This window comes from Daphnia pulicaria, chromosome 1 (genome assembly GCF_021234035.1).
Source record: "Daphnia pulicaria isolate SC F1-1A chromosome 1, SC_F0-13Bv2, whole genome shotgun sequence".
Lineage (NCBI taxonomy): Eukaryota > Metazoa > Arthropoda > Branchiopoda > Diplostraca > Daphniidae > Daphnia > Daphnia pulicaria.
Genome location: NC_060913.1, coordinates 3,260,333 through 3,275,680, shown reverse-complemented (window position 1 = coordinate 3,275,680; position 15,348 = coordinate 3,260,333). Strand labels below are relative to the sequence as shown.

The following is a 15,348-nucleotide window of genomic DNA, read 5'->3' as shown; positions in this document are numbered from 1 at the left end:
GTTTAATTGACGTGAATAACTGATTACAGAAATTTAATTTTATCAATGTAACATTGTAGTTTTGTAGATAACAAAAGAAGTTATTTTTTCTCCAAAGTGGTAAGTGTATAATGGATATGGAGAGATCTCTCCATCCATACCTCTGGTATAACTTCCGGCACGGTACTGGTAGGTGCTGCCACTTACCCACTGTGGCATTTCATATCCGTTTCACTGACGTTAAATTTTTATTCTTTGGCTTCAGACAGCGCTTCAGTAATATTTCTTATTTTGATATTAAATATTTACGAAAATTTTGCCTTAGAGAAATAGTAAATTTTGGTTGATTGTTGTGTTTAATTTGCGTGTTAACAACTCATAAAAAGGATGAACTAATGAACTGAGCAGACTAGACGGGCCGTTGTTATGATTTGGTGTTTCATGTTTACATGTGTTTTTCACATGGGTTTTCAACAATGGACGTGACCAAAAGCAGTACTAAATTTAAATATTTCCAAAAATAAGCTAGAATAACATGCGATATTTATTTATTTTTTAAAGACTTTCGGAGTGTATTGGAAGGACTAGATGATGAACTGGAAAAAGCTTCCTTTATTGCCATTGATACGGAGTTTACAGGATTGAACGATGGAGGTTCCAACAAACTCTCGTCGCTAGATACACCTGCAGGTTCAGATATATTTATCAATAATTAAATAATGTAAATACACAGATTTCTTAACTATTAAGTTCTAGTTTTACAAAATTTATATAACAACATTTCTGTGATTTCTGTTTTTCAGAGAGATACAAGAAGGTTCTAAATGGTTCGTCAGAATTCCTGGTTGTTCAGTTTGGATTAAGCATATTTACATTTGAGAAAAAAGTGTCAAAATATGTGAATAAAACATACAATTTTTACATATTTCCTCACACCTCAATGGGTGGATTGTGTGATAAAAAGTTTATGTCCCAAGCATCTTCTTTGAGTTTTCTTGCAAATCAAGGGTTTGATTTCAACAAACTCATTAAAGAAGGTAAGAAATATTTAAAAAAAATTATGATCATGTCAATATTCTACTATTTTATTCTATGTTTGTTATTTTTTTCTTTATTTTTGGTTTATTCTATGATTAGGAATTCCTTACCTTAACTTGCTGGAGGAAGAAAAAGTAAAATTTAAATTGGAAAAAAGAAACAAGTTTTCAAATGTGGATTCAAAAGTACACTGTCACAATGATGAAATATCGGAAATTCCCCCAGACCAGAAAGGATATGTTGATCATATTGTGTAGGTTACATTTATTTATTTTATACCTACCCTAAACTTAATTTATGAAATTGGTTGCAATTCTTTCTCATTTTAATTCATATCTTCACTAATAATTTGCAATAGCTCAAAGGTCACAACATTTTTCGAGAGTAATGGAAATGATGAAGAAAAAAGTCCTGCAATATTGGAGTTTCAGTGCAGTTCACTTCAGAGTGAACTTATTTTCTCCCATGTAAGAACTAGGTAAATATATATGACAGCCATGACATGCCAATCATGCAAGTTCTAATTGATTGATAAGATAGCATACTAACTTTACTTGTATACATAAATGATCCAAAAAAGGTACCCAAATCTGTTGTTTGTAAGTGCAAAGAAAACTTGCGGTGGCTGCACAGTTACCGTTAAAAAGGCTGCATCGTCATGTAACTTGGAGAAGGAGTCATTTGATAAGAAGAGCTTACCAGCAGCTGAAAAACCCCGCATTGAAGATTACGTGGGTTTTAGTGAAGTTGTTCGTAAAATAACAAATTCGGTAAGAGTAGGCGGTATGCCTGTAGTGTATTAGAAATCTTATAAATTGGAAATTCTATATATTTCTAAATTTAACGCATTGTACATTCAGGGTAAATTGGTTGTTGGACATAACATGTTACTGGATTTGTGTCATATCCTGGGTAAGAATGAGAGACGTGCAAAAAATTCAAATTCTTTACATTTTCCCTTACTATTTAAACAAAAGGTCAATTTTGCGAACCTTTACCTGAAGACTATGAAGAATTTAAAGCTATGACGAACACATTTTTTCCGAGGTGAGTCACGTCCTAATTTCTCGACATCGTATTAAACTTTATTAATTAATGCGCATTATTCCGCATTATTCCTGTATTTTTTGAAGAGTTATTGACACTAAGGTAATGGCTACAACGAAGCCATTTAGAGATCTTCTACCCAACTCGGCCCTTGGACCTTTGTTAAAAGCGTTACTCAAAGCTCCTTTTAGAAACACGGAAATAGGTACGGTAGTAGGTTTTAAAAAATAATTTCCCCAATGAAAAATTATTAAATTTTGATATTCAGTTACTGCAAAAGATTTCCCTTCATACAAAGATGATAGCCTTAAAGAACATGAAGCTGGTTATGATGCATTTGTAACCGGTCGCTGCCTCATTGCTTTGACGAATTATTTAGGTAAATTGTTTTAGTAGTAGAACACATTGACTGTTAAGTATACACATTTTTTAAATCAATTGTAGAAGATATCAGTGCTTCTCATAAAGCAGCGGTTGTTCATGAATCATCCCTTATCACACCATTTTATCAAAAGTATTCCGTAACTATTACCCTTTAAATTCTCCTATTATCCTGAAAAAATTTCTTTAATGTATTTATAGAATTTACATGATGATGGTAACGGACATCCCATACATGACACTCTCTGGCCCCGATTGTAAGATTTTCGTTATTTTATGCAACTCGAAATATTCATGATTAACCTTTTTTTTTTGTTTTTGGATAGTGGAACCTTCACGCGAACACATTTTTTATGTGACATTTCCAAAAAGCTGGAAGCTCCACGATATTTTCCATTTATTTTCAGTTCACGGTAAATTAGCAATAGCAACGTACTGCATTAAGTTCAGTTGACTAGTTAAGAGTCCCATATTTTTAAGCGTTTGAGGATCGCTCTTTTTCTGTCTTCTTATCGCCAATGTCACTTTTGACTTTGAAACAAACACTTTTTAGACTTATAGATTCAAATCGCGATACGAGTCAGAAATTTGAAAGTCCAAAAATAGCTTTCAATTTCGCTTTGACATAGTAGTACTTTGTTTCACATTACGAGGTTTAGGTCAATATTGAATATCATTATTTTCTTTTACAGGTACAGTTAGAGTTGATTGGACAGGTGATACTTCAGCATTTGTGACTCTGCATAGGAAGGAAAACTGTCATTTTGTCTTGAGTGCAATGAATGAGAGCACACTGCCTGTAGGATGTTCTGTCATATCATATGAAACTTATGTGAACTCAAAACACAAGAATGTTGCAAGTTCACAAGCTGCCGAAGTTCAAGAACAAGAACCACCACGGAAACGCTCTGGATCTGTTATGCATAGTAATAGTTCTGCTCTACCATCTCCTAAAAAATCTCGTCGAGACTCAGAAAATCCAAAATTGAATAAAACACAGTTTGCGGTTTCTGCAGACTGGGATTAAAACAACTTTTTTTTTAATTCCATAATTTCCTGTGAGCTGTAACTAACTAAACACGCATTCGCTGATCGTTTCAAAAAATGTTGATTTGCATATAATTTTCCATTTTTTCTTGGAAATTCATCATTTCAAAACTTGTTCAAACGAACATGGCCGAATTTTTGAATTAAAAATCGATTTCTTTTTGGAATCGATTTTGAAAAACAAAAACATTTCCCCCTATACAGCGCCTCTATTGTAGGTGGCTAACACTAACTTTTTTCCTTTTCCGAAATTTTCAAAAATGTTCGTCACTAGTTCATAAGCATTATCATGGTACCCCGACCTTCGCCGTTGATTTTTAAGGGGACATTCTGGATAACTGGATTATTATTTATAACATTCAAGAAGATATGAAAAGCAAAAAACAGTAAATGTCTGAATGATCATGGCCTGATGGTCTGATTCAGATCATCTGAGACCGGTGACGGTGAGACCCCTGGCGTTACCCACACTTTTCAACGGGTAGAGCCAGGCCTGTTTAAACCGAGCCCAAGTTACATCCAAGAAACGTGCTCGATCGACGTGACGAAACAACGAACGATCGAAACTGAATGAAGTATTCAGATTCAGATTACTCACTCATGTTTTTGTAAAACTTCACAAATTTTCGAAATATCACAATGTCTGCACTCGTTTCTCGAACATCCATATCTGTTTTGGCTGCTGTTGCCGGCACCATGTTTGTCTCTTATTGTATCTATTTCGATCGTAAGCGACGCTCAGATCCAGAATTTAGAAAAAAACTGAAAGAAAGTACGTAATCTTTTTAAAAAAGATTCTCTTTTATGGCGTTTAAAATTATGTTAAAAATATTTTTTTAGAGCGCAAACGCCGTAAGAATGTCTCAAAAGATGGTTCTACAGTTCTTCCTGATCTGAAAGATCATGAAGCTGTCCAGCAATTTTTCCTTCGTGAGGTAAATTGCTGTTTCTTGAATAAGTTTAGGAAGGTTATGTAATTGTTTAATTTGAAATGTAGGTTCAAATGGGTGAAGAATTACTTGCCCAAGGTGACATCGAAGAAGGAGTTGAACATCTTAGCAATGCAGTTGCTGTCTGTGGTCAACCTCAACAATTACTTCAAGTTCTTCAACAAACATTACCACCTCAGGTTTTCCGCCTACTTCTTGAGCGTTTGCCAGTGGTTGGACAGGTATTATTTAGTTACAATTGTAAAGAAATAAAACATTTCAAGGTCAAATTTAGGAAATCCAAGGGATGACATTGGTTATTAATGATTTTATAGACTTCAGTTGGGAAATCACTTTTAAGCTGACAAAATCTTTTTCTCTTAAACAAGAAGATTTGAAAACTGTAGTTCAAATATTAAGTTTAATGGTTTTGTTTAAAATTTTTTTTTTAATAGTTTTTCTTTTTTTAATTTTCTTGATATAGCAAATCTGACCTGATGTATTGTGAGCATTTATAACCTTCATTGGCTAATGATTATGTCTGTTTTTCTTATAGAGGTTAATGGTGAATGCAGCTCAGTCTGGATTAGGAATGGCTGAAGATGATGTTGAGTAGACTGTCAAATGTTTTGGTACAATCCTTGTTATATGAAGTCCAATAACATTGTCATGAGCAAGAGTTCTTTCTAGTAAACTACCCATCATCTGTGTAGCAATTGGTAATCACATTCAAACAAATTAAATGAATAAAAATGAGTAATGTTCATAGCCTCACTTGAAGCTTTATTAGCAATATAAGTTTTTAAGGAACTCTTAGGAGAACTCAATAATCCAAAGTGATGGGGGTTGGTTTTGGGGGTTGTACAGGTACTGCAAAATATATATACAGGTTTAATGTATATTTTAAATAGTATAAGTTGGGATTAAGTTCACTTCAAACACATTTGTATAACATTTAACAACACATTTTAATTGTATTTATCTGTACTGATCAAACGAAAAGTGGCTAATAATATTTATGCATACCGTTATTAGTTTGTTACAGTCGGAAAAATCAGTCAGTACCGAGGAAAAATTTCGCGAAGACATGGAATCAAAACAATTTAGTAACATTATTTTTCAAGAACTTTTGGGTTTGGGGTTGGGCTATTAGTGGAGTATGGAAATAATGGAATTGCTGCTGTAAAATTTGTGAATTTTCACTTTTTGGGACTTAGCAGGCCAGTATTTTACATAAATCAACAGCTGATCCACTAAATCCCGAAAAGTAAAAACATTGCGGCTCTGATTGCCGTATGGATTTTTAAAATACAATGGGATACATTCTTTCGTCCAGCGTGACAACTTTGAATAAACAATACCGGGGTTTTCAAATAAGGAATTTGAAACCTTTCTCCGTTTTTTTTTCATTGGATGCGCATTACATTATATTATCTCTTCGTACCTTTTCTCATAATTTATATTAAGAAAAAGATAATCAAATGCTTAAAAGCCATTTAAGAAATGACTGCGTATCTGCCCTGACTCTTATTCAACGGGAGTTGATGACAGCTATAGCCGGTAGGCCCGGTAGATATGTTGGTTGTAGCAATCCGTGTGCAAGGTTCTAGCAATCCATGACATATATAGCGGTAGCTATAATTACCAATGGCAATTGGTATATATGTCACGGATTGCTAGAACCTTGCACACGGATTGCTACAACCAACATATCTACCGTGCCTACCCGGCCTACCCGTATTGTCATACTTGGATTGCTGTATCCCTTTTTAAAAAATGGCAACGTTAATGCGGTTGTCATCGTAGTCAATCATTGGTTTTGGAAGTGTTTTGATACGAGGTTTAAGTGAATGTTGTTAACAAGTGTAAAACGGAGTTGTTCACCGCTCTCACTAGAGGCGCTTGATTAAAGTTAAAGCCTAGAGAGCCTAGAGGAGCGGTTCAGCAATCTTATTAGTTATCACAGTACGCTGAAGTAGTAATGTAATTAAATACAACATATGCCTTTTGAATTTACAGTGAACAATGGGCTTTGATTCTGAACAAACAAAAATAAATATCCAAATTGAGTTTTTGTTTTAATTATGAAGTGTGAAATAGTAAAAATTCTAATGTTTAATTTTTAGAATTCATTTTACCGTTCATATAATATTCATATTTGATACCGAATTGTGAAGCTGTAAAACGGCTAGAAAAGGTCCCATCACTTTTTTTTTAGAAAGGGTTAATTGCTAAACGTAACAGTTTCAATGCAGTTTCAGCTTTTGAAAATAAAAGTTGGGGGTTTGGAAGGAGGACAAACTGTTTTCTGACCACAAAACTATTTAATTACACTAAACATAAATCCAAACATGCATTAAGACACCAACCGACCGAACCATGTTCTCTCGTCAGGCAAACTGGTTGCGTACGCTGAATTAGTAGATTTTGTTGCTTCCACTTGCACGCCTTCACGTCTGACCAGCCAATAAAACCGTTAAGTAACGGACACATTCTAATTCTGATCTACTTTTGTTACTCTTGGAAATCTAATGATGTAACTATTTTTCATGCCGATAAAGTCAATATTCAAATTTCTTCTATTGGAAGAAAACAAATCACAAAATTTTAATAACTAGATTAGATCCTTATGACCATATCACTGTTATACCTAAAATGATTTGATTTTCATTAATTCGGTAATCGGAAATAAATAGTTCGATTCAAAATGTGTCCCTTTTCTTTTCATTTTTACTGCTTGTTTTCTTTTCAACTACGGATATTACCTTTGCCTGGAGCTATGCACCTGAAACAGTGTCTTTGGAGCATTGTTCTTGCCTTCCTTCTTGCTCTTGCCTTTCCTATATCAAGTATCAAGATTCTCTTATAAATAACTAAATAAGGCAGTTCTTATTGCTAAAAAGAGTAATAAAACAATACGGACTGAACTGAACTAACTTGCAACCGAACATTGTAAAGTAGAAAATACATTTAAATGTAGAACTGATTGTTAATTATTACTTTAGAAAAGACAGCGTTATATGACCACGCCCAACGAATGGAAGTAACCGGTTCTGAAATGCTATTTTAGAAACATGCTCCGTAAAATCGGGTTTTTTCAAATAATTTCTAATTCCAAAAATCGACTAAACTTTATTCTCCCAAATGAAACTTTTTCCATTGAAGTGTACCTAATTTCATAACAGTGATTGGTTACAGAAACTGTTTTCAAAGATTTTCAGCTAATTCATAAAGAATTTTTTAAAGGTTAGATCTCTGAACTGCCTTTACATTTGAACTAAATTCGAATTAGTTCAATTCTATTCATACTTCATTATATGTAGCCTAAAATCTTTGAAACATTTTGTTTTACCGCATTTCTATAGTAAGTGTAATTTTAATCACCATCGCAGCGATAGTGCAAACTTACTCAAACATATACTCCAGCTCCAGGTAGCCAATAGTCATTTGGCATTCACAGCCGAGGGTTCTTCCTTAAGGGCTCTTAACGAATGATTGATATTGAGGTTGATTTTCAGATGAGCGTGACATAGCGGAGCTTTGGTGTTGTTTCGAACTGCTTTCTCCGTAACGATTGTACTGGAAAGAAAAAAAGTGAATAGTCCTCCCTTCCTCCTTTCTATCACTACACCAGCATTCACAAGGGTCGGCCTCCTTTCCCCTGGCATCAATGCTGCTCAACCAGTGAAATGAGTTTTAGTTTACTTCCCAATATTCTCGTGTTCAGCTTGAAGCAGGTTTCTCTCTCATGAAATGTGCTTTTTGTGATAAATTCGTACTTTCAACTTTAATGGTAAGTTAACATTCAAGTCTTCTTTAAAAAAATCAATTTAAAATTCCGATGCCTAAAAAACTGGTTGCAAAATTTTAAATGATTATCCTTAATTTTAAAATGATGGAATTTTAAATAACGTGGTTAGCTCTTCAACAATCGAATCCAAAACCAATGTTCATGTTTTCATACTTTTCTTGCTTTGAACAATAATTCTCAAACAACGAGTTAGGAGTAAAAGTGCAGGGTAATTAAAATTTAGTTAATTAAGATTTCGTTGTTTTAGATTTTAAGTTGGGTGGAAAAAAACAAAACAAAACAAAAAAAAAATGCATCGTATGAACCGGCATGGTCGTGTTGGACTGCGCTCATTGGATATTTCGAGTGGGGGATACAACAGGTTTTAGACACACATTTTCAAATTTCCCTTGTACATAGCAAAACCTTCTGTTCTCCTTTAAATGTTGAATAAAGTTGAACTAATTTCCAAAACCGGAAAATAAGTGGGGCGGACAACTTAAGGTTTGAAGAATGCGCTTGCTGTTTGTACCTTGCCCTGCAGGTGAGGGTGCGGTCTGTATATATAGCTCTAGGGGGAAAACGTTGGCAACAGTTTTGACTTACTTAAAGGCATCTGCATCTCAAGCTTGTGGTAATAATAACCATTGAAGGCCTTCAACTGATTATTTGTCTTTTACATTTAAGTTTAAAACAAGTATATTCTAGCTAGTTCAAATTTCCATTTTGAGTAAACCGTATTCGTGATTGTCAAACCAGCTATTTTCTCGAATTAACCTATAAAAAATAAATGAAAAACTGCTAGAATCTTGAAATTGAAGGGAAAAAACATAATTTTTTTTTCTCAAACTTATTTCAACCGGAAAAATCAAAGAATCCGAAGTCTTGGAACGCGGGCGCTTCGTCAGTTCGTCACTATCGTTCATTTTATTTGTTACACTTATACCCTTTTTCGCCTTATAAGCATAATGATAGAACCGGCTTTTTCAAAAGTAAAAAAAAAACAAAAAAACAAGTGTAAGCTACAGAACAGATAAACCAGCGGGGAAACTTTTCTCATCACAAGCGCAAAATAGCGCAAAATAGTTACTTTTTAATATGAAAGTTATTTCAAAATCCCTTCCATATCCCTTTGATGATTCCAAGTTTGATGAGAAAAAGAAGATAATTCCCACCTGCACCATGTAAAGATTTTAGTTTATTAAAAAATCACTCCACGCGCCAGCGCAATGATACCCTACCATCTATTATCCAATTTTTAGAATTATTTTTCACAATTGGTCTTGTATAAAATATTTTAACAGAATTAACCATGGAAACAAAACAAAGTATTAGCGAAAATGCTTCTGAGAGAGAATCAAGTCTTTCAACCTGGGAAGATGACGATTTGAAGTTTGGATGTGAGAGATATTCACCACTAAGAAATTCTCAAAAGAATGGAGGTATTTGCATCCATTTATAAAGCATTTTATAGTAATGATTTCACAATTTTGTGAATAAGTTTTTTAAATGTTTAAATTATTCTCGAGATTATTCTGTTTGTTATAAAATGATTAGTACTAAACAAAGTGTCTCCTTTAGAAAAAACAACATTTGAAAATTTGTCAACCACTAACATTCCTGGAACACATGGCCTAAGTAGATCATGCCAACTAACGATGGATAATCATAGTAGAACGCCTCGGGATGTTAACCCTTTAGTAGAATTGAAAAGAAAAAAACCGCGAGCTTCTGCGAGGGAAAGAAATCTCCGGCGTCTGGAAAGTAATGAACGCGAACGACTGCGAATGCATGGATTGAATGCGGCATTTGAGGTAAATTACCTAAATCGGATTGTAAAAACAATGGAAATTTATCTAAATTTTGGAAGCAGGAATTAAGAACAGTTATACCACACATTCAAGTAGAAAGAAAACTTTCCAAAATCGAGACCTTAACTTTGGCCAAAAATTACATCATGGCGCTTACAAATGTGATTTGTGACATCAGAGGTGACGAAAAACCTTACAGGTAAAAAATAATACTGAACTTCGCACATAATTGAAACAACAGATTTACCGTAATTTTCGGCAAAAAAATAATTTACAAGAAAACTGGTTTGCAGATTCGTTACAACAGAAATGAGTGGTAGTGATTGCGACGAAGAACATATCAGCGATGAACAAGTTAGTGCCGCCGACGACTATGAGAAGCAAGATTCTAACCGCTAGAATTAATAGCATATTTTTTCTATCAAATTGAAAAAAAGGAAAATGGTGTGATATAATTTGCTGACTTTATGCAATTCTTACAAATATACAGTTTGTTTTTCATTTAATTTTTTGTCTAATGGTCTACACTCCGACGTCTGCATTTTAAAATGCGTGAAATCTATTGCCATGGTAGTCCGACAGGGCAATAGCCCTCTATGGCTATTGCCCTGTCAGTGCTAAAACCCCCATCTGGTGACGGCTTTTGGTAGTCTTTTTGAATCCAAATGAAGAAATGTAGAATTGTCAGCTCACCTGCGTTAGCAAGGGATAATTGCGATTTTTTTTCATCTCCTCCTGGTGATGGCGGCATTTTTGTTTTGGACTTTTTTACGCTTATAATTCGGGTATTCCCGTTATCATTGGTTGGTTCAATTGTCCATTGGGAATTGTAATTTAAATACCAAGAGCGACCGAAGGGCGACGGAAGACTTTATCTGGACGCAATTGGACCACGGGGTGGGTAGAACATTCTTTAATTTGAGCAATTTGCTTATATTCCATGCCTGTATTTAGGCGTCCCGTATTTATCGATTTCAAAATCAATTCTCCAGGCGAGGCTCGAACTCGCGACCTCGGCATTACTTGTCGATATTAGCTTATCAGATTTACTGTCGTATAAGTACCATGCGCTAACCAACTGCGCCACTGGAAATGATTTGAAACTCTGCGGGTATCCATCCAACGGTAGTGGGTTTCTTGATTATCAACACAGAATTTGTTTAGGGCATATTGGAAAACAAGCAACACAGAAAACCTCTAGGAATAATGCCGTCTGTTTCAAAAAATGTGTTGCCGATCCCGATTCAACAGACGACACGGAACTGACTTCGTGGCGCTTCTTGGCTGAAAATGGTGAAGCACATTAACACATCACGTGTCAGATTTGGTCTGAATTTTCTTGACGTCATCTGACCTTCGTCAGTGGTCAGACAAAGCCAGACAAGGCGGGGCGGACAATTGTAGCAGACATCATCTTGGCTCAAATGCTGCGTTGCCGCGATGGGAACAAATATCAAAAATATGTCGAACAGCCCTATATTGAAATTATTGATCATCCGATATACGCAATTTGAAAATCGACTAGGAGATTATTTGAAAATGGTTCTTTTTCATAGGATTATACAAGGGAGATTGAATGAAAATTCATGCGATTATAATTAAATAAGAAGAGCACAAAATAAGACAGGTCCATCTACAGATTGCAGTTCAACTAAAAACCGGAAATATAAAAAAAGAGTTGAGAACGTCTCGAATTATGGTTATGTGGGATATAGCTATGGGGTCATGTAAAGCGCTGTTATTGGCTATAGGATATCGGAAAATTTGAAAATTTTGTCGGTTCATTCAAAAGAAAACAGTTTTCTTCTACGTAAGATAATTTTAGGTGAATTCTGAAATACATTAGTCCCCTTCACACAGCATAGTGAAATATATACTTCCAGTGTGAATAAAAATTATCCTCATAAAATTGAATGGCTTACATCTTTTACCGTCTCCTTCCCTTTATTCGGTTTGGTTTCTATAGAGTGATTCGAGGTTGTCATCTTGGATGGTCGGTATTCCACCTTTAACACAGAAGCATCGACATTGTCCATAAGAAAAGGGTACGAATGGAAGGACAGTCAAGGAGGGGAAGAATAGAGTGGGGAAGAAAGGGGTCGGTCCCTCTTTTTTAATTCTTCCTTTGTCTTTCCATTCGTTCACTTTTGGGACAATGTCAATGCTTTTGGGTTGTGGTTGAACCAAAGGTGGGATACCAACCATCCAAGATGGCAAACTCGAACCACTCTATTGGGTCATGGGCATGGGGAAATTATTAGATTTATATATTTTTATATATTAGATATATTCATATTACATTTATTTCTCGTTAGCACACTTCTTAAACCAACAAAAAACAATCTGGGTGTTCAGATCAGGGTGTTTTCACTATTTGTCTGAATAAGCTGTTTACTAAGTAGGGGAGACCGGGGCTATGTGGGACATTTTTTTTCTTTTGGCTGCCATTTTAATAAAACTAAGAATTATGAAAAAATAAAAGTATAGGTGTGATTCCCTGGCATTTATTAACATTAGGTTATTTTTTTAATTTTTTTCGTTGAATCATTCAATAGTTATATGATGAAATGCCAACATGAAAAAATGCCGAAAAACAAAAAATTTAGGGTTAAACGGAACAGAGCCGGGGGAAAAATGGAACATCAATTTTCTCTGCAACGGCTTAATTATATTTATTAAATAATGCACTGCTGAAAAGGAAATTCATTTCCCTTTCAGAAGTGTTGTCTTTTTATTTATTTTGTAAAGTAGAAGTGGAGATACTATCAAAAAAGTCTTTTTGATAATTTTTCCTTTGTTGTTGTTGCCAGGGGGCGTTTTTCTGGAAATAACGTTGATCTGGCAATACCTGTTTTACCCCGTTTTCCATGTCCCGTTTAACCCGAACCAAAACAACATCAAATAAACTAAAATATATCATACTTAGGAACTCATTTTTTATAAAATATTAATATTATCTTAAACTAGGAAAAAAACCCTATCAAACAGCTATCTGGGTTCTATAAAAATATAAAAAAAAATATTACGAAAATGAAAAACAAAACGTCGGAAATTTTTTTTCCGATTCCCATTTTTTGGTTTTTCCCATACAACTCGACAAAAAATCAGAAATTCAGGAAAAAAAATTAATATTATAAATAAAACATCATTTAACATACGCTGTATGTATTTCGTAATTTTAAGACAAATTTTACATATAAAAATTGCCCTGTACATTTTAGCCCCGTGTCCCACATAGCCCCGGTCTCCCCTAATGGGAGGCTCTTATAGAGTGGTTCGAGGTTGCCATCTTGGAAGGTCACTTTCCCACCTTTGGTGCAACCAAAAACCCAAAGCATTGGAAACTTGGGAGTTTATTTGTGGTTTATACAGTACCTACCAGAAGTTTGGAAACGAACGAGAGGAGCGGAGAGAAGCTTATGTAAAAAGCCGATTTTCGCCGCGTTCCCAAAAAATCGGGTTTTTGACGGAGGGTGTTGAAATTTTTTTTGGAAGTAGCCATAATAGTTGGCTACTTCCTGAATTTTTTTCAGATTTTTATATCTAAGGGGAGGGCATCTACAAATGGATGTAAAAGTTTGGAAACACGCTGTAGAAGCGTATTAAAAAGTGGCTACTTTGCCGCTCTTTAATTAGGGAAAAAATAACACTACAAAGACGCCAAAAAAAGAAAAATGAAGAGCTTCGTTAGTTCTATGACAAGTGTCATTTTCAAATTTTTTGAGTTTCATTTAATATAATGAATTTCAAATTGAAAATGAGATTTGTTATTTTAGCCCATTTCTCCCCTTCTATCCCACCCCGCGGTGTTGTCGCGATTTCTCCTTTGTTTCATTTTCGTAGGAAGGGTAAATATCGCCTACTAGAGCAAAGGCGAAAATTTCCCACCTCCGAAATCCTTAAAATTTCTGAAGCTCTAACTAACGACATTTCATTCTACGAAGGTGTAGTGACTTGTCTTTTTGCCATACTTCGATTTGGAACTCGCTCGAGTCAATTGTTCTTTCTTACCTTTTTGAGGTTGCATTTCATATAATCTACGATTTATTGATCAGAAACGACCTCTGGTTTTTTTCGAAATTCTTTAACGAGGAAGATCTTCAAGAGGTCGAGAGGTTTAAGAAAGCGAACGCCCCCACCCCTAAAATACAAAAAAACCTTAAAAATTTGAACTTCGATTCTTGTCGTTGTCCCGATAATCTGATGTTGCTTTTATCGCCCTCTGCTCTGATGTCTATAACCCTTAGTACTTGTCTTTGCTTAACAAACCATGTTTTTCAAAAGATCACAGAATTCAATGCTTTCCCAAATTTCAGGTATTTTGGAGTAATTTCAAATTCCGGGATAACTAAAGAAGGTATCGATACCCTGATGCAAGGAAGCCCCTCTCAAAGTGATGAAGCTGATACTCTGCACCAATCTGACGAAAAAGAATATGGAAGACTGGAAGCAGCAGCAGATTTGCCATAAAAATTGGAACTTATGGATAACCAAAAAAACTGCTTTAATTCTTTTTTTCGTGTTGACTTCGTGTTCTGCGTTTACTCTAGGTTTTATTCAACGTTGGATTAAACCTAAAAAATTCCAGTACATGTTTTGTTTTGTTTTGTTTTGTTTTGTGGTTTGTTATTTCTGTGTTTTTAAAATGTACAATATAAATGTAAAAGACTAACATAACGTGATACAGTACCATCAACTTCGTCGAAAAGATTCACCCTTATGCTGATGTACACTTCGAGAAGAGGAAAGTCGCTTCATTCGTTATAGGTAACCATTGAAATTGGTTGGAAAGGTAGTAGCAGGCATTGAAATGCTGAATTAGAGAGTTCATTGCAGAGGCCTATGATTGTAACCCAAAACCATGAACAACGTAAAACTATTTCTCTTTACTGGAAGGTGTTCTTTTTTACGTTATCATAGCTTCTAAGAATATCATACTTAACTTAAACTTAGAGTAAGAAATTCAGACATTTTTCCGTTTTTTCAAGTTTTGACCTCAGTTGTCAGGAGATTTACTCAACTCACTTTATTTTAAAATAAATTGGTTTTGCTTTCAATAGGTTTCAACGGTCAGTTGATATCCGAGATGTTTGTTGTTGCTGTCCGGTATGCAGAATATTTGCAACTTGTCATCTTATGAGGTCCAAAACATTTGAGTTGATGTTTAGCTTTATCCCTCTCCATGCCTTGAGTACTTATTTATTCCCCCCAGAAAGGTCCTTGAGGTATTTAACTTTTACTTCAAAAGAACCGACTATGATACCCTCAAGCCTCAATTCTGAATTCAGACATTTTTTTATATTGTTACGTTTTTTCAGGTTTTCAA

The 15,348-nt window shown here is 34.8% G+C and overlaps 3 protein-coding genes and 1 non-coding gene across 5 annotated transcripts; 3 read left to right on the top strand and 1 right to left on the bottom strand.

The window, feature by feature from the left end:
• The first annotated feature begins 350 nt into the window (after positions 1-350).
• On the top strand, positions 351-3,477 carry LOC124327180 (poly(A)-specific ribonuclease PARN-like). Of its 2 annotated transcripts, none has more exons than XM_046786119.1 (14): positions 351-474; positions 541-669; positions 783-1,016; positions 1,117-1,270; positions 1,376-1,495; positions 1,598-1,787; positions 1,878-1,929; positions 1,995-2,064; positions 2,151-2,269; positions 2,333-2,443; positions 2,509-2,578; positions 2,647-2,702; positions 2,772-2,858; positions 3,138-3,477. In XM_046786119.1, exons 1-14 carry the CDS (start codon positions 429-431, stop codon positions 3,470-3,472), a joined length of 1,773 nt encoding a protein of 590 aa, XP_046642075.1. In that variant the 5' UTR covers positions 351-428; the 3' UTR covers positions 3,473-3,477. The 2 variants fall into 2 exon arrangements, with proteins under 2 accessions (XP_046642075.1, XP_046642081.1); XM_046786125.1 differs by having other exon boundaries at positions 355-474; positions 541-700.
• Positions 3,478-3,954: 477 nt separating this feature from the next.
• LOC124327257 (mitochondrial import receptor subunit TOM20 homolog) lies at positions 3,955-5,189 on the top strand. Its single transcript, XM_046786247.1, has 4 exons — positions 3,955-4,264; positions 4,333-4,427; positions 4,490-4,663; positions 4,978-5,189. The coding sequence occupies exons 1-4, from the start codon at positions 4,132-4,134 to the stop codon at positions 5,035-5,037; spliced, it is 462 nt and encodes a 153-aa protein (XP_046642203.1). The 5' UTR covers positions 3,955-4,131; the 3' UTR covers positions 5,038-5,189.
• Positions 5,190-7,872: 2,683 nt separating this feature from the next.
• LOC124327252 (class A basic helix-loop-helix protein 15-like) lies at positions 7,873-10,528 on the top strand. Its single transcript, XM_046786238.1, has 5 exons — positions 7,873-8,214; positions 9,516-9,653; positions 9,793-10,025; positions 10,085-10,221; positions 10,316-10,528. Exons 2-5 carry the CDS (start codon positions 9,524-9,526, stop codon positions 10,419-10,421), a joined length of 606 nt encoding a protein of 201 aa, XP_046642194.1. The 5' UTR covers positions 7,873-8,214; positions 9,516-9,523; the 3' UTR covers positions 10,422-10,528.
• A 478-nt stretch (positions 10,529-11,006) lies between these two features.
• Trnai-uau lies at positions 11,007-11,115 on the bottom strand. The gene is made up of 2 exons: positions 11,078-11,115; positions 11,007-11,042 (listed from the first exon to the last, which is right to left on the bottom strand). It is a non-coding gene; the product is annotated as a tRNA-Ile (tRNA).
• Between the last annotated feature and the right edge of the window lie 4,233 nt (positions 11,116-15,348).